The sequence below is a fragment of the Argiope bruennichi genome, chromosome 5 (genome assembly GCF_947563725.1).
Source record: "Argiope bruennichi chromosome 5, qqArgBrue1.1, whole genome shotgun sequence".
Classification (NCBI taxonomy): Eukaryota; Metazoa; Arthropoda; class Arachnida; order Araneae; family Araneidae; genus Argiope; species Argiope bruennichi.
This window is the reverse complement of record NC_079155.1, coordinates 125018885-125037506: the sequence shown is the minus strand read 5'-3', so window position 1 is coordinate 125037506 and position 18622 is coordinate 125018885. Positions and strand designations below refer to the sequence as shown.

Sequence of the window (18622 nt, the reverse complement as noted above, 5' to 3'; positions counted from 1 at the left end):
AAAGATCAAATTCAATATCGTTTAGATATCAAATTTTTATACTTAGTAATCGTAATCACAATATATTTAGTCCTCTGATTTCATACTGTGTGAAGTGTATATGTCAAAAGTATATTGTTTATTTATAATATAGAAGAAATTTTTTAAAATGTCTATGCGTATATTAGTTGGTTGCAAAAGAGTTATTGATTATGCAGTCAGGGTAGGTATATTTATCTTTTTTTTTTCTCCTCAGAATCTCTGCATTTCTTGATCGTTTTCTGTATTTACCTTATCTTGAAAATCAAAAATAGATTCGTGCGTAAAAAAATTATATAATATTGTTTTCTTTGACTTTTATTATGTTTTTTTCATGCATATATGTATTAACTTAACTCCAAACATTGTATCAAAACAGTCGAATCATTTTTGCGATATATTTTGTGCTACCAGGAAACAAACGTGAAACTTGTTACATAAACATTTGTTTTATTGAAACTGTGTCATAAAATACTTGTTAATTATATTTAATGTCATTAAATTGTTTTTAGACACGATTTAATAAAATATGTGAAATGTAAAGATTGATGTAAAATATAATTGAAGTAAATATATCCTTATTACATAAAAATTGATGTATGGGAATTAAAAGTGAGTTTCCGTTTGTTTGTAATTTAATTCGCTGATAATAATATACCAAGAATTTGTTCAATTCTGAAAATAATTCATCTTTTTTTTAAAAGATGTAAAGTAAAATCAAAGAATGAACTAATGTTTAAGCTCCAAATTGTTTGTGCATTATATAAACATTCTTGAGGTTGCTTGTTGTTTGTCAAATAATAAATCAATTCTTTCATAATGATATCTTCATCCTTGCCAGAATTTGTTATTTTTTAAATATATATTTAAGTTATTCTAACTACATGAGTGTGTTTATTCATCATATATGTACATATTCTTAATGTTTATATAAAATTGAAGACCAAATAATTTTATCTCTTTTCTATCATAAGAAGGAAAAAATTATTAAAAGACTCATTCCACAAAAGTAATATCCATTAACATTATATGCATTTCAAGTATGATTGTCAGACTTTTTATTTATATACTATATTAAAAATGTTGGAAAGCATAGTGAATTCACTAAATTTTATTTCAACAAGATATATTGTTTTGGCAGATAACAAGGCAGTGTAAAGAATGAATCATGTCCTGTGTTGTACTTTCATCAGAAAAGATAAAAGACTGTATAAAAATGCCATTCTCATGGAGTTTATAGATTTCCTATTTCAATCACCTTTACTTGATTTCTCTAGTTTTTAGGTCTGTAAAATAAGATTGGACAAAGGTTTTTCATAATTCTTCATTTGAAGATCATTAATTTTTTAAAAAGTGAGAGTTTGACAATTTCATTCTTTTTCATGAACAAGTACTTATTGAAAGAAGATTTAGTATTAATAGAAATATTGCAAGTGGAAAATATTAATGAAAAATATCATGTTTCACAACATGTACTCTATGACCACATAAAGCAGTCTGGCAGTATCAATACATTAAACATAATTAAAGAATTGAGAATGTTACTAATATGAGCCATTCAAAATATTGCCTTTGGGGAAACAAATGTTGAAAAAATAGTTGTGGATGTCATAAAGAAAGTTAAACTCTGATTTCTTGATCACTTTACAGAAAAAGAGCTCACGGAAAAAAAATGATTTGCTTTTTTTAGAAAGGCAAATTGCAGAAATTGAATATAAAACTATTGTACGTACTTGTATGACAAGCCAGAAATTTTTCTCTGTTAACAAAATTAATTAGTTGAGAAAACAATCTTTTACTTATGTATTTAATAAAATAAGCATGATTTTTATATTCTAAATTTGTATGCTTTTGTTCTTAACTTTTTTGCTACAAATTGGAATATTGATGAAGTAACAAGATAACTTTTTTCCCTTTTATACATTGTAATTAAATACAGTAGATTCCCGATTATCCGCGGACAGGTTATCCACGGAGCGGATTATCTGCGCCTGTCACACAAAGTTTTTTTTTTTTTTTGACTGATTTCTTTAAAAAGGTGCAGTTTTACAGTTATGTTTTTGTAATTACATAATACATTACAGTATTAAAACAGTACATATGTATTAATTTTTCTGTGTATCCTTGACGCCTCTCATAAGCACAAAGCACTTTTCTGTTTTCATTAACAAAATGCATTTTAGGTTGGTTTTGAGTGATATACTAAAATATTAAGCTTTAGTTAAACATTTCCTGCTGTTTATTTTACGTTTTATTGTACATAAAACGATTTTTCAAAGTTCGAATGACTTTTTTTTTTTTTTTTTTTTGCTATACCCGTTTTTAAATTTTTTCGGATTATCTGTGATTTTTGTTATCTGCGTCGGCCGCACCACCCAATTCCGCAGATAATCAGGAGTGTAATGTAATTTAAAATATGCAGTAAAAGTCTTTTAATAATGTTTTTGAAGTGAAACTTGCATAACAAAAATTTAAATAACTTAGTTTCAATGCTGGTAAGTAATATATATTCAATGATTCCTGTTAGTATTTTCTGTTTATATAAAATTGGACACTTACTTAATACCCAACTTAATTTATTTTATTGAACTTATAGTTATTCTATAATAAGAAAATATTAGGCTAATGTTGGTTTTTATTTTTTCTGCTTACAAAGTGCTTATTTTTTAAGATAAAATAATTATATGCATCCTGCGGTCATTTCTGCCTTTCTCTATTGGCATAAGTTAGTTTGTTTCTCAAATTTTGTTTAAAATTTTTAATGACCGAATATTTCTTTATGTTAGTTTTATCTTTTCAAAAGTTCTCAATAAAGGAAGGTAGATGGAGTGTGCAAACTTTATGGCTCTGAACTTTTGTAACCTTTCAGTTCTTAAGAGAGGTAGTATGACAATTCAAATATTTAATATGTGTTGAATGCCTTTAAAGATTAAAATGAAGGTGAAAATATGCAATCGTAATAATAATGTAAGGGAAATGAAAGGGTGGGAAGAAGTTTTATATAATAAAATCTATTGGCATATTTAGTTTTACAAAGTTGTGTTAGTATATTTACCAGTCATTAGGAAGGAGGTACAACAGAATTGTCTTTTTCTCTATAATAATTCAAATACTTTATTACAAGGATTGCATTAAGGTGATATGTATATATATATTTCATCTTTACCAAATAGAAAGTGGCATCAGTGTTTAATATGAAACAGCAATGTTATTTTTAAGGAAATTCATATATATGAAGAATTAATCGGTTTATTATGAATTTTTATGTACAATGAGTTTTGAAATCCCTTTCATATTTATGAAGATTAGCTTGATTTCACTAAAGAGGGACAATATATCTTAATACTGCTAATGTTTTCTTTGTTAAACGTTGAGGATGTTTGTGTGTTATTATATATGCACACTTTTAGTAATGAATGGAAAGCATGGCAGATCTTGATTGATGAAATTGTCATTAATTTTAAAAAGCAAAGCAAAACTTTTTCCCAGTTTAATTTTCCTATTATTTGATTTATATTCATGAACATAGAATTTTTATTGACATTATATATTTATTGTGTTATATTCTATAATACTTTTTTGTTGGCTTGTTAGCAATCAAGAACTTCATCAAGTGTAATGAATTTTCTATCATCATTACTTCAAGATCAAGGAAATAACAAACACTAAGAATAAAGTTTATTATTATTATTATTATTTTCTTCTGTTCTGTGTAGAACTATGGGTTTAATTAGTTGGTATCTCTTCTTCACCTTCTCTTATTGTCTATCTCAGGTTAATCTCTAACTTACCTTATGTGTTTGAGCAAAAACTATTAATTTCTCCACCTCAGCAATACATATACCTGGAAATTCATGTACTAAAATTTATTATGTTCCCATGAATCATTTACTTTGGTATTCCTATTGAAGTAACTGTTGTTAAATTAATTTTTAATGTATGCATCACTGTCATATTTTACAATATATATATTTACATATTAATCATTTGAACTATTAGATATGTTGATGTAATAGGTAAATATAATTTAAAGGCTTCTCTTATTGAACATTTCAGATTCGAATCAAACCAGATAAAACTGGTGTTGTGACAGAAGGTGTGAAACACAGTTTAAATCCTTTTGATGAAATAGCTGTTGAAGAAGCTGTGCGTATGAAAGAAAAGAAACTATGCAGTGAAATTATTGCAGTTTCTTGTGGGCCAACAACTTGCCAAGTATTTTTTTTTTAAATTACAGTATTAGATTTAAATAATTTTTAACATTAAAAAATAAAAATATATAGATACTAAATGTTATGGTTTTATATATTATTAATGCAAGCTTATATTTTAATGCAAATTTTTAATTTTTCTTTCTTTTGTTATTCCCCCCTCCCCCATTTTAGACAATGTAGGCAACAATTCAATTTTAGTAGGTAATATCATTGAGAAGAGCGATTTTAATTAAGGAATGAGAAAATATTTTCTAAAATTTTGATGTTGATCACCTCTACATATAATAAAGATGAGTGTCAGTTAGGTACTTCACAGACCAGACTACTTGATGTATAAATATCAAACTTGATACTTATTTACTTCAGAGGATTATAATTTCCAGTATTTTTTTTTTTTTTAATTTTAGTTGAAACTTAAGTTGGATTTTGTCATTTTTCTGTTATAACTTCTGAAAATAATGCAGTTGTATATGTATTTACATCATATACCAATTTTTGGCTGTATAGTTTTTCTATTTTTAATTAGTTTTTAAAAATATTTTTAAATTTTTTTCACTGTTTATGTGAAACTCGATTCATTTTCATGGTTATTAATATTTCATCCTGACTTTTGTTCCGCTGCTGATGGTGAAGGTATGAAAGGTCAGAAGGAAAGTGGTGTTAAATCTCCTTACTTTATTTTAATTAATTTTTAATTTTAATTAATAACCATCTGCAAATAAAAATCATAATTTCACATATTGCAACTTCAAATGATAGATTTGTGTTTGTAAAGACACTATTTTTATTATGCACTGACTTTAATCAAAAACTACCCTATGTTATTTTCAAGTAACGTAAAAGGATGTATACCACTTTCATTCTATACTGACAGTTGATTCACTGAGAGAAAATCTGCAGTTATATTTCGAAGATATTTTAATTTTTCAACAGCTCTTATCGTTATATGGTTTTTGACAAAAACAACATGTTTAATTTTTATATTTTTTTGTCTGGGCCTTTACTTTATTCCATACCCCTTCTCCCACCACCTGCTCCTTATAACATAATAGAGGGCCTAAATTATCTTCAATAGTAGTATTGTTTGAATATATTGGTAGTGCAAATGATAACAGATCAATCGTGTCTTCCCTCCCCCCCCCCCTATTTTACTGATACAGATCTTATGCTTGATTACATTTCCATTTGTAGATTTTTTCCAGATAACAAATAAATTCTTATTTTTGAATAATATTAAACTGTTGCTTCTTTTCTTTACTTTTCCCACTCCTTAAAACCATATTCCATTATAACTAATACATGAATGCATTTTCTCGTATCCAGATTTGAGTAGCACCTCTGTTACACATTGTTCTTTTAAATTATTACCTTTAAATGCATTGGAATGATATTCGTGACTAAGGCGTAATGAAAAATCATGTGTTTCTCCTTAAGTAGTTAACTTTTATCTCCAGTGATTAAGTATAAAATTTTTATCACTTTTTAATTAAGTGTGGCTTGTTTTAGGAAACTTTGCGAACAGCTCTTGCTATGGGAGCTGATAAAGGCATCCATATTGAAGTAGATGGAAAAGACTATGAAACATTGCAACCCCTTCATGTATCAAAGATTCTTGCTGCTTTAGCACAACAAGAAAAAGTTGATTTAATTATTTTGGGAAAACAAGTAAGTGTATACTAAAAATAATTAATTTTTATTTCATGCTTAATTTTGTTAATCTCTCTCTCTGTCTCTCTCTCTTTGTTAACATCAAGACTTAAATACCCAAAAGAATTCACCTTAAACATAATTGATATCTCACTTAAACATTAATTTTCTATTGTTACTTGGGTGTCTTTTTTAGTGATGAAGTATTCTTCAGAATTTGTGATTAATTTTTAATTTGTATTTTAAATTATTTCTGATTATATAAAATGGAAAAAAGTTAGAACATAGTAATTATTCAAGTTGATATTATTCATCTTCTTTTAACTGCTTTGAAATTTTACATGATAAGAAAGCTTATTTATGTAAAAGTTTTAAATATTTCTTTTAGGCCATTGATGATGATGCTAATCAAACAGCACAAATGACTGCTGCAATTTTAGATTGGCCGCAGGTAAGTAGTCATTTTAATCACTTTGACTTTTTTTTTTTCTCCCTCTGGAGTGTTTTTTTTTATATGTATACATTCTTTCAAATATTGTGTTAATTTATGTCATAATATATGCCTCAAATATATCTTAGGACATTTGAGTTGTTTTATTGTGATAATTTGTGATATAAATTGAAGGCTACAAATACAAAAGAAAATGTCATATTCAAAGTATAATCAATGAATTATGAAGGAAAAAATTAAAAGAATATATTAAAGATAAGGGATGTATAAACAAAGTAATGAAGAGATTGTAGATAATTTTTGATTAACATCATTAAATAATTTTTTATTACTCTTTCAATGGGCATTGCCATATCGAAAGAGTTGTTAGGTTGAGTAGTATTGATTGAGTATGTCTTGGTTGCCACACCTCTGGGAAAATCTTGAAAACTGGGAAAACACAGGGAAATTAAAAATTGTCTTAATATACTGTGAAATTTCAAAATTTTCATAAAACCCAGAAAAATACTGGGAATTTTGTTTTTTAGTTACTTTTTTGTCCCGTATAGAAAACAAGAATAAATATCTTGCTTTGTAATGTTTGTATGATGATCTTTATGCATATGAAGATGTTTTTCAAAACTCACTCTCCGATTGGACGAATTTACATAGATAGAAAGAATCAATGAACTAATTTATTACTATCAAAAATTATAGTTTAGAAATATAAATTTTAGTAATGAGAAATTGTATCATTGACTCTGCCTATTTCCCTAGAAAGGAATGGATTTATGTTAATAGATGGTGACAAATTTCTATTACTTCAAATGATGCTGTTGAGCATCTTGAATAGATGCAAGCGTGGTATCACTTTAGTGGTACGATTTGGGAACAGTGATGGATTTCCAACTGGGCAGCTGTCTAGGGTACAAGCAGGTCAAATAAAGAAAATTTTTATTATCCTAGTTACCAAGTAATTAAATTTATAAAAATATTACAAATACAAAGTATAATTGGTTTGCTTCTCATCTGTTTCATTAAATTCATTTGGTAACCAAGATATTTATAAATATCAGAAGCATGAAATTTGCATTCGTGAGTGAATGAAGCTGCCCTATTAAAATTAATGTAGAAAATGCCATGATTCTATTTAAGCCCAGAACAGCATTTTCTAACCCCAAAAAAAATCAATTTTTGTTTGTGATTTATTTGTTGTTATCATGATTAATAGGTATGCAATAGCTTTGCTTATGTTTCAAATAAATATCAGTTTTGTGAATAGTTTCCTTCTGTTGAACCTTGTAAAAAGCATTTATAATTTTATTAAGTGATAAATAATCTGAAAAAAAAATGGGAAAAGAATTTATGCAATGCTAACGGCATGTATTAAAGCCGAAGAAAGGAAGAGCTGTTCTGAAATATATAATCCTGGTTAATTTTCTATGAACTTCTGCAAGTGAAATTAAAGATGAATCATCAACTTTTATACCAGCTACAACTAGAAGGAAATTTGAAATAAATTAACAATCCTAAGTAGAATTTAAAATAAAATTAATCTAAAGGCGCTTAAAGAGCATAAATGGATGAAATGCTGATAAACACTGAAAAAATTTAATTAGAGTGATTCTGGAGTTTGAGTATAGGAATATGAATAAGGTTATAAGATATATACTGTGTAGCATTTAAGAGAAGTAAAAACTGATTTTTCCTAGTCCAAATATGTTTGCTTTCAATGCAATAAGCTTGCAAATAAACATATTTTTCTAAGCAGGAGGGGCAAAAAAAAAAAAAAAAAAAGAGAGAGAGAGAGAGAGAGAGGGAGAAAATCTATGAGATATTCAAACCCATTTGGATGTGCCTACTGTTTATGATGCAAATTATTTTGTATAAAAAAATGTACTGATGCTTTTAACAATCTTATAAACAATACAAACATTTCTGAACATGAATAAAGTACTAACTTAAAACCCTGTATGCTGAAAGATAATTCTTTGGGAAATATTCATTCCGCAATACATGAAATGTATAAAAAAGTAAATTATTTTCAATATGATGAACAATTTGGATCTTTATATATTGCAAAACATAGGAGATAACCAATAAGAATGGCTTGTATGAACCTAGCAAAATTCTTATTAAAAGAGTGTAGTGAAGGATGCACTGCAAAAGATTTGCACATGCTTTTGAGCTACAAAGAAAAAACTTATAATGTTCCTTTGAAAGTCTTAAAATTTTTTCTTGAAAAACCTAATAATTATTCCCCCCCCCCTGACTGCTAATGCATATGGTAAAATAAAATAAAAAAACCTTATAGTAGTCTTAAAAGAGTAAAGAATTGCCTCAGAAATTCTTCAGTTGAAGAATTCTTCACATCTAATTCCAAACTTGTTCTATTGCATTCAATGATGTGATTAAAGATTTTGCTGTTTTAAAGGCATATCAAGTTAAACTTTATTTTTTATTATATTATATTGGAATATTAATTAGCCATTAAAAGGATTGTTATATTTCAATTGATAGATCCTGTAAAATAATTTTTAGTATTGTATTTGTTTGAAGCTTATTAATTTTATATTGTTATGATTAAATGTTTTTGTTTATATTTAAAGAAATTATCTAATAGTTATTGCTCATTTTCAAAATACATAAATCTGCCATTGTTTGGAAACAGATGGAGAAAGACATTTGAATAGCCTCATGATTTATACATATAGTAACTCTTTTATTATAAATAATAATTTTATGTAACCTTATTATAGTGATAATCAAATAATTGAAAAAGGATTTTTACACTGCTGAACCAGATATGCAACAAGGACCGTAACACTAATTTATGGTCAGAGTTGTAAGTTCTGCTATTGAAAGATTTTATTCTCAAATTTAATTCAGATAATCAGATTAACTTATGTGGGCAGAAAGAATGAAGACTATATATTTAAAAATTTATTAATTTTTTCAAATACATTGTTATTTTTTGAATTTATCGAATTATTTATTTACAGTTTTACTTTTATAATAGTAAAGGTTTCATTATAGGCTACATTTGCATCCAAAATTGAAAAGGAAAATGGTAACTTAAAAGTGACTCGAGAAGTTGATGGTGGATTAGAAAATATTTCTGTGAAACTCCCAGCTGTTGTAAGTGCAGACTTGCGACTAAATGAACCAAGATATGCTACTTTGCCTAATATTATGGTAAAAACATTGGTTTATAATTTTTTTAAATTCCATATTCTAGTCTTAGCTTTTTTTAATAGTTTTTTATTTATGAATTGTATTTTCATCTATTATCTATCATTACAAACATATTTAAATGTTTTTCAGAAAGCTAAGAAAAAACCCATCACTGTGAAGAAGCCTTCTGATTTAGGTGTTGATGTTTCATCTCGAATTGAAGTAATAAGTGTAGAAGATCCACCCACTCGAGAAGCTGGTACTAAAGTAGAATCTGTTGATGAATTACTTGAAAAATTAAAAGCTCTAGGAAGAATATGATTTAATCATAGGTATGTATGTAAATTAGAAAGTTTATTCAATAAATAATGAACCAGATTGTTACAGTGCAAATAAAATATGCTAAAATTAATGATTTCAGAAGAAAAAAAAAATTCTTATATGAAGAAGAGCAAGTTGAATTAGAAGAGCAACAAGCCATGCTTATTGCCCCTAATCGGTTCTTACATTTTTAATGGAATGATGCATGGTTGCACAAGTTTGATTAATGAAATTTGAAGGGTTTTTTAAATTAATTTGTAAAACAAAATACTATATTGTCCTTTTCTATTTATAACATTGCAGAAATTGATGTAGTAGGCTTAAGAAATATATGAAAATGCTGAATATATTTTGAAATGTTAATATTTCAGTTTCTAATAATTCAAATAGTGAAATTAATTGCTTCATAATCATATAATATACAATTTAGTACTTGGATTATTTGAATAAAATTGCAGCATATGATTTCCCTTATTAATATCAATATAACAATTATTATTTTTTGCAACTTGGTATCCAATTTTTATTTATAAAGATGCATGTATGTGTCTTGTGTGTTAGCGCTCTGTAGATCAGACCATTTTGCACTTCCTTGATCTGTCCCTAGAATTTAAAAACAGGGAAAAGGGGATATTATGAAAAAATAAATATTGAGGTCATTGTTACAATAATCGCATCCATTAATACGTATCATAACAAAGTTTTCCATTAATGTCATTCTCTGACAAAATAATATTTACACACACAAGGCCCATTCAAGTAAATGTAATCTACCATATCATCTAGACTTTTAAGATCTCATACTGCAGACTTTTTACAGTTGAGTTGCAAAAGGCTTAAAAAAAGGCAATGGTTTCTATCAAATGTTGATACAAAAGGGTTAAGTTGGAATCTCTAACTTTTTGTATAGAAAGCTTTACTCAAAATCTGAACAGTTATAATTAAAAAATTTGTGGAGCAATAAATTTTTACACTTCCATATTTACTGGCTCATTATTTTTAGAATGCCCAGTTTTTTTCAATAATAATTTTTAATCTGAGAATTTAAAATTAATACAATTTGTAAAAGTAATTTCTTTCTTATCTTTCAGGACTGTGGTATGCAGACTATTTTACTAAAAATTAATAAATGTTGTGAAATGCAAGTTTTGTACAAAGATTTATAAATATAATTATTTTCAAATGAATTACTAGAATTTTTTTAATAAAATATTTCATTTTTGGCAATTTGTTTTATTTTATAAATATATTCAAGAAATATGCTTGGTAGAAAAGAGTAATAACTTCATTTCATTTTTCTTATAATTATTCATGGTAGCCGTTCAAATCTGTCTCACTTAAGTTGTCATAAATCTTAATTTGAACCCAATTTTCTTCCTTCATATAAGAATAATCATCATTGTAATGTCATCTGCATAAGTATCATGTTTGATTTAATTGGTGTTTATAAGCATCGTATCCATGAAAAAACTCTGGGGTTTTGATGTAAATTTTTAAAATTAAATCATAAAATTAGTTTAATGTTATATATATGTCCTTAAAGGTAAACAAGATTTTTACTATTTAGTAGATTTCAATATGTGCTCTTTTTGTGTCACGGCATACATGCAAAGTGAGTGATGTTTGCCACATGTGATTACCTTTTACCTGAAATGGTTTACATCCTGAATTTTCTTAGTATAAATAAAATTTTTGACATGTCCTCAGAAGAAAAATCTCTGATGGAGTCAGATCCGATCACCTTGGAGACCAAGAAATAGGCTCTGCCCTTTCAATCCACTTGTTGCCAAATCGAATATCCAATGGTTTCCATCCTGCTGAAAATAGGCAGGACCCTTCTCTGTCTTAATATCAATCAACTAAGGGCAAACATACCCTTCTTAGGTTATTGTTTTATTATTGATCAATTTTTCATGACATTTACAAAGTCTGGGTTCATACAGGAAGTTTTCCATTAATGCCATTCTCTGCCAAGATGTTTACCTACAGAAGAGCAATTGGTCGTTTCTAAATAAGTGTTTTTTTTACTGGGAATTGTTTACAAGGTATTTTCATGAACTGAATTCGTTTTTTTTTTCTTCCTAATTTAAAAATGACTAAAGAAAAGTTGAATGGGCAAAAACTCATGAACTGTGTGGAATTGCAATCAGAGCATTTTCATTCTGGGAGAGTGAAGCAGAAACTTGGTTTTATTCATTGTTGGAATTTCAGTCAGATGTATTACTACCACTAGACCCAGATTTGTTTCAATTTCCTTTTGCCCAATAAATTGTTCATGTATATCACTGAGTAAGTTTCTTACACATTAACCTCTACATAAACTCAGTCAAAATTTTAATTTGACTAGGAACTGACAACATTGTGTCACAATAACATTTTGCAATTTGGGCCTCATAAGTGTATCTAATCTCCTCAAATAAATGGCAAACTAAAGAAAAAGAATTAGTTTATGTAATTTTTTTCTTTTCATAGATGTTATGTTATCCATAGATATTATTTAATCAACAAAATTCATATATGAATCTAAAATAAGCTATAAATATATTTTATCAAAAACGATCCTAATTTAAAATTGAAATACATTAATGATTCAGTTTTAAAATGAAATAATAAAATAGTGCTATCATCTTTGTGTGAAAAAAAAAATCTTAAAATTTTAACAGTGTTGCTTTAAGTTAGATTTATCTAAGAATATCGAATAAACCCAGTAAATTCAAATTTTTTTTAATTAAATGTAATAATCTTTATTGAGAAAACGATCATCTAGCACAAAGGCTAGAGCATATCCCTGCAAATGGATTTTGCCAATCATTTACTACAAATTATAAGATTAGCAAGGGTATTTCATAAAATAAACTATATTTCCATTTCAAGTTAAGACTATTTAATTAAAACATGGAGTTAATTTTGAAAAAACACAAGCTTTTCTAAAAAAATATGCATATAAAATCATACATGAGTATTAAAAATGACAACACACTACAACAGCAAAATCAATGGCTATAAACTACTTACCCTCTGGAATATTTTGAGTATTGAGTAAATACTAGTTCACAACAATTTTTATTTATTTTGTGATTGTCTTTTAGATGGACGAAATTTTGTAAATTACCAAGAAATTAAAAAGATGGATGAAGGGAACTACCTTTGATCTTCTACCAATGAAAAATTATAAAGAAGTTATACAGTATGTTTGATAATAAGTTAAAAATTAATTCTAATAAAATGTGAAATCTGTACTTTGTAAAAAGATCAATTATAAAGTTTTTATAAATTACAATTTAAAGCTTATAAAGTTTTGCTTCATTATGAGAATCCTGTATCTGCTTAGCATAAGTTGAATTTAGATAAGAATTTTTAACAGTTATCTAATTTGAAATTAAATATTACTTACTGTTAAGAGTGAATCAATTTAGAAAATGGAGAAACAACTGTGAAGCTACAGAATAAGAATGATAACACAAAATGAAATTTAAAAAAAAAGGAGTTTATAAAACAAATGTGATTACAAATTCATCATGACAATAAATTACAGGTGAAGGGTAAAGTTTATAAACTATTTGAAATAAAAATGAATCAAAATTTACATATACTTCCCAACCCACAAATCACAAAGCTTTAGGACGAATACACGATGTACTATCACAGACGATTTTTTTATAGTTACTTTTGATAGTTACATATAAAATAAATGTTCTGTAAAAGTACTTTTTCTTTGCCACAGATGCACTAATCAACCAGTATAAATGCCAGTACCTCTGTACTTCATACTAAGATAAAAGTTGTGTGAGAATAAATTATACTGAAGTACTAAATGATAATTTTATGATAATATGCAATCAATCAATAAGCTTTGTTTCCAAGAGCTAATTAACGATTCATAATAACACTGTAAAAGAAATGCAGTCTTAAATAATGTTTAAGATACCAGATTTTATGAAATTAAAGTATGTTTAAGAAAAATTTTCTACACATAAATAATATAAAACAAAATGCCAGCATTTAATTTATTTTAACTATTACATCTATAAAATTTCAGAAAAAGAATAAATAAAAAAATAATTTGAATACAGTTCTCTTTTTTAAATGCAAATAAAAATTAACCAAATCATGTAAGGTAAAATGTAAATGATCAATACTGACCAAAAAATCTAAAAATATTAAATAATTGCCACATGTAGTTAATTTTTGTTGTTATAATTGCAATAGCATTAGTTAAAAAATTTACATAAAATTGTAATAAATGAAAAATGCAATTTTATTTACAGCTTGGATTAATTTCTAATTTTTATTACACATATCATTAATATAATTTTATAAATACTACTGAATATACAAGGAAGATTAATGAGGGGGTAAAAATATGATTAATAATAATTAAATTGCAGTGTTAACTTTAAAATAAAAACATTAGTTTGTAAAAATAAAATGAGATAATTTGAATAAGTACTTGTAGCATTGTTTGAGATATCAATTAAAAATGCACAAACACATATACATACACACACAAATTATTTTATGTTACACATCATTGCTATGCTGACAAAGGTACTATAGCATATTCAACAGATTGTAGTGGCTTAAAGGTTTGCTGGTGATGGGTAACCAGAACCATTCTCTCCACAAAATTCATCCAAAGCTATGTGATTTGTGGCAAATTCCTAGCAACCAACCAAAGGTCGGGTGTTGAAAATAATAGAAGCTCGGTCATTAATGAAATAAACAGAAACAATGGACAGGAAAAATATCACAAATCCAGTGACTAGAGTGAGAGCTTCTTGAGTTTTACCAGGCTGTACAAATATGCGGGCTGTTGTTTCTAGCCATACACTTTCTGTCCAAGTAGAATATTCAGTCGATTTCCATTCTAAAATTTAAAATAAAACTTTTAAGCATGTAACCAAGAATTCTAATAACAAGATAAGTTAAACAGATCATTAATTTGTTTGTTTATCTATCTATCTAATAAACATGGCATAGAAATCGTGCTTATTACCTTTTGTTAAATGGCAACAGTTAAATGTTAACAAACCATTATATAAATTAAACGTTTTTACAACTGTATTGAATCTAATACTTCACTTAACTAATTAATAGATCTGCAAAATATTAAAAATTTCTGAAGGTAATTTGTCATGTCAGCAAAAGGCACATTCAATAAGAAGTGATATAAAAGAAATCAAGAAAGAGGTTTCAAACAAGATTTTAAAATAGTCTTTGTATTATCTTAAGATTAAAAATACAGGGTTGTTACTGAAATCTGGAAAAAAAATTCCCTGTGTTTTCCCTGTACATATATACAATATAAGAGGATATGTAGGAATAGCACTCATGCCAGTTATAAAGGAATAACAGTATTCTATAGTTATAATGAATGGGAAAAAAAGGGTTTAATAAATATGGATTGTTTAAATCCACATTTTTTTAAATAATTTATTTTAAGATGCAATTTTTAAAACAGTAAAATTTTTTGGACATGCTTTTATTAAACACTTTGTTTAAAAAGCCTCCCCCCCCCCAAGTTTTAGTAGCCCCACTAATAATCTAGTAACTTATAATCATTATTCCAATATTGGTATTTTTTTTCTCAGCTTTTGCTTTTAGGATCATCAAATCTAACAAAAATAAGTGTTGAATATTTTTGATTATACTTCTTTTGATAACGTTTTTCATTAAATGCTTGACAAAAATGAAAAGATTTTCATATAAAAAAGGTACCGTTAATTCAGTTGGTTGAATATTTTTAAGAAATGACTAAAGAATATTAGCAATATCAGAGAAGCTAATTTTAGTCAGAATCAATTTATCCTGTCAACTATTTATATTTTATCATTTGTAAGAGATCTAGGAAAAAATATTGAATATTTTATTTTATGTATTTCTTTGTGCTGTCAAAAATTTCTAGAGAACTTTCACAAACACTGAATTTCTTACCCAGTGGATACAAAACTTTAACAGTTTGGAAGAACCACAACTTTCAGGAAATTGGCATGTCTAGTTAAACTATCTTTAAATATTCTATTCATTGCTCTTAGAATATCTAATTTCCATTTAATAGATTTATGTTCATGAAACATTCAATGGATTATGTGTAATTCAAAAGTATCTAGATCTAAAATTTTACAATCATTTCTGTATGGAAGTTCCTTTCTGCCATATTTTAAAAATTTTGAATTACATTTGGTCTATCGACACTAAGTTGTAAAATTAACTGTATGTCCAAACTTGATATAACTTCTTAAAACATAAAGCAAGTGAAATTCTAATATCTTGTAGAGACTCTATTGGTTGATTCACATCCATATCTTAAAATAGAATTAATTTGGTATTTTTCTAAAATGTGGCACATTACATTTATTGCCTATTTCACCTTACACTATTAAAGGAGGAATATGATGTAATAAATTTTTAATGCCCATAAAAGTTTAGCTCTAAATTATAGTACTTGAAATAAATAGTTATTTTATGATATCAAATTTGTCATTTTTGGGCTTGGCATATCCACTTTCACCTGCATTCTTCTTAGATAAAGTCCAATAGCTATAATTACTTTTTTTTTAATGGGCACGAAATTTTCTATGCTTTTTTCTTTTAGCATGGCTAACAAGTGCCTTTTTTCTCATATTACTTAAGCTTATTATCTTATTACAAAGAGAGCAATATGTAGCAAACAGATTTTGTGGAACTCCTCCAGCCCAATCAGCAAAATCAAAATTGATTTTTTTTTTCTATCCATCCAATCTGTATTAAATACGGAATTTTGAGCAGCTTATGGTTTAAAAAAATATTTTCTAATCTACTCTGAATAAGCCCACAATTTCTCAAATAATAAACTAACCATTCAATAAATTTGCATGTGCGCGACTAAATACTCCCGAGATGCTTCCACAAATTGAATGCTGCTATTCCCACCAGAGAAATTTATTCTATTCTCTCAAGCAGTTACAGCAATTTTACACTTTCTAATTAGTTGCAATCTAGAATCTCATGGATAGAGAACAGCTGTCTCTGAAATCAAAATTAGACTGATCTACAAAAAAAAAAAAAAAGTGAATTGATTAGGAAAGGGGCGAGTGTCCACTTTACACAGTTGTTTCGTTTTTATCGCTGTGGCTACAACCTTTAATTCTTGCAATGTTCAGAGATAGGCATTTTATAGATTAAAAAAAAAACACTAAGGAAGTTAAAATTCCTTATATTTTCTTGCTTTCTATGGAAATTTTTATATTTCCCTGTTTCTTAAATGATTTTTAAATTCCCCATACTTTCCCAGTATTCCTAGTGTTGTGGCAATCCTGAAATATTACCTTTTTAATAATATCAATTTCATCTCCATATAATTTATTCCTTATTTTAGTAACATTTTTAATTCTATTGGATACACTATATGTAGCAATGTCTATAAATGCTACATTGGAATCCAAACTCATTCAACAAAATATTCTTGCATGTTTTTACTAATCATTAACTCTGTAGTAGAATTTTCACTTCCACTTTTATTTTATAATATGTATTTTTTTTTTAATTGGCAGTAAACTGATTCAATTGAATTTCTATTTTTAAATCTTACCTAATAACAACATGCAAATTTTTTTTTTTAATTGGCAGTAAACTGATTCAATTGAATTTCTATTTTTAAATCTTACCTAATAACAACATGCAAATTTTTTTTAGATGCATTCTATATTATTAATCTTTTAACAGGCTAAAATGTTAATAATCTGAAAGAGCTAACTGGTCACCAAAGGGTGCTAGTAAAATAAAACTAATGGACTTATAGAAGCTAATGAATGTCTATTTTAATGAAAATCCAACGGCACACTGTATCAAAAATGCAGTCTATCCAATAATTATGCATAATTATAGAATTAAGAATTGCAATACTGGTATTCACAAGTTTAAATACCGTTTTTTAGGTATTTACTAGAAATTTTTAAAATTGTCTCCACTATATGTTCAGGGATCGCCAACATAGCAAAATAGTATACATTTTTGTTTTTATGTCTCCAACATAGCAAAATAGTATACATTTTCGATTTTATGTCTCCAACATAGCAACATAGTATACATTTTCGATTTTATGTCTCCCTAATGAGCGAATTTAATTAGACTGTGAATACAAAGTTCCATCATACAATCGAGAGAAGTGATAAAATACTGTTTGACAATGGATTGTTAAACCCTCTGTGCTTTTGCACATGCGTTAGGATGTGTTTAATTCGACAAAATTGGGGTGAGAGGAAAGATGAAAGGAGGAGATGTTTACATTTAACAATGAAGACTTGCAGTTTTATGAGACATAAACATTACAGATAATAAAACATAGTAATGCAGAAGGAAAAAGGTACTAATGTAGAGTAAAATATTTCCGATCAATTTTTATTATTTAATATAAGAGACATAAACATTAAATTATGAAGAATAAATTAAAAATTTCTGTTCTTAAAATTTGGTAATTACTTTTTTACAAAATAATAATGATCTTTTTTATATGTTATTAAGTCTTTTCAGGAATATTTAAATTCCCCATTTTCTGCTACTTGGTCGCAATATTTAATGATATTATGTAAAATTTTCTTCATATCATTCCTGAAAGCTTTTTTATCACTTTTGGCTACACATATCAATAAAAAATTTTGAGTTAAAATAAAATGATGACAGAAATAACACAACACTCACATACGCATAAAAATGAACAAAAAAGTATCTAATGGGGGGAATCTAAGGTCAAAGGTGAATACCGGTATATATTACACATTATATATATAGAGAATTATATATTACATTGAAAAATTGTACAGAAGAAAAGCATACCGAA

At 26.9% G+C, this 18622-nt stretch overlaps 2 protein-coding genes across 3 annotated transcripts in view; one reads left to right on the top strand and one right to left on the bottom strand.

The window, feature by feature from the left end:
• Nucleotides 1-63: 63 nt before the first annotated feature.
• Nucleotides 64-13042, top strand: LOC129968452 (electron transfer flavoprotein subunit beta-like). Of its 2 annotated transcripts, none has more exons than XM_056082322.1 (7): nt 64-202; nt 4075-4233; nt 5739-5897; nt 6268-6330; nt 9346-9504; nt 9634-9815; nt 12894-13042. In XM_056082322.1, exons 1-6 carry the CDS (start codon nt 149-151, stop codon nt 9802-9804), a joined length of 765 nt encoding a protein of 254 aa, XP_055938297.1. In that variant the 5' UTR covers nt 64-148; the 3' UTR covers nt 9805-9815; nt 12894-13042. The 2 variants fall into 2 exon arrangements, with proteins under 2 accessions (XP_055938297.1, XP_055938295.1); XM_056082320.1 differs by lacking the exon at nt 12894-13042 and adding an exon at nt 10896-11031.
• A 228-nt stretch (nt 13043-13270) lies between these two features.
• LOC129968451 (nicastrin-like) overlaps nt 13271-18622 on the bottom strand; it is a 29732-nt gene continuing 24380 nt past the window's right edge. Inside the window, exon 15 of the mRNA XM_056082319.1 lies at nt 13271-14671. Coding sequence (XP_055938294.1) covers nt 14466-14671 — 206 coding nt within the window. The 3' untranslated portion in view covers nt 13271-14465. The remainder of the gene's footprint in view (nt 14672-18622) is intronic.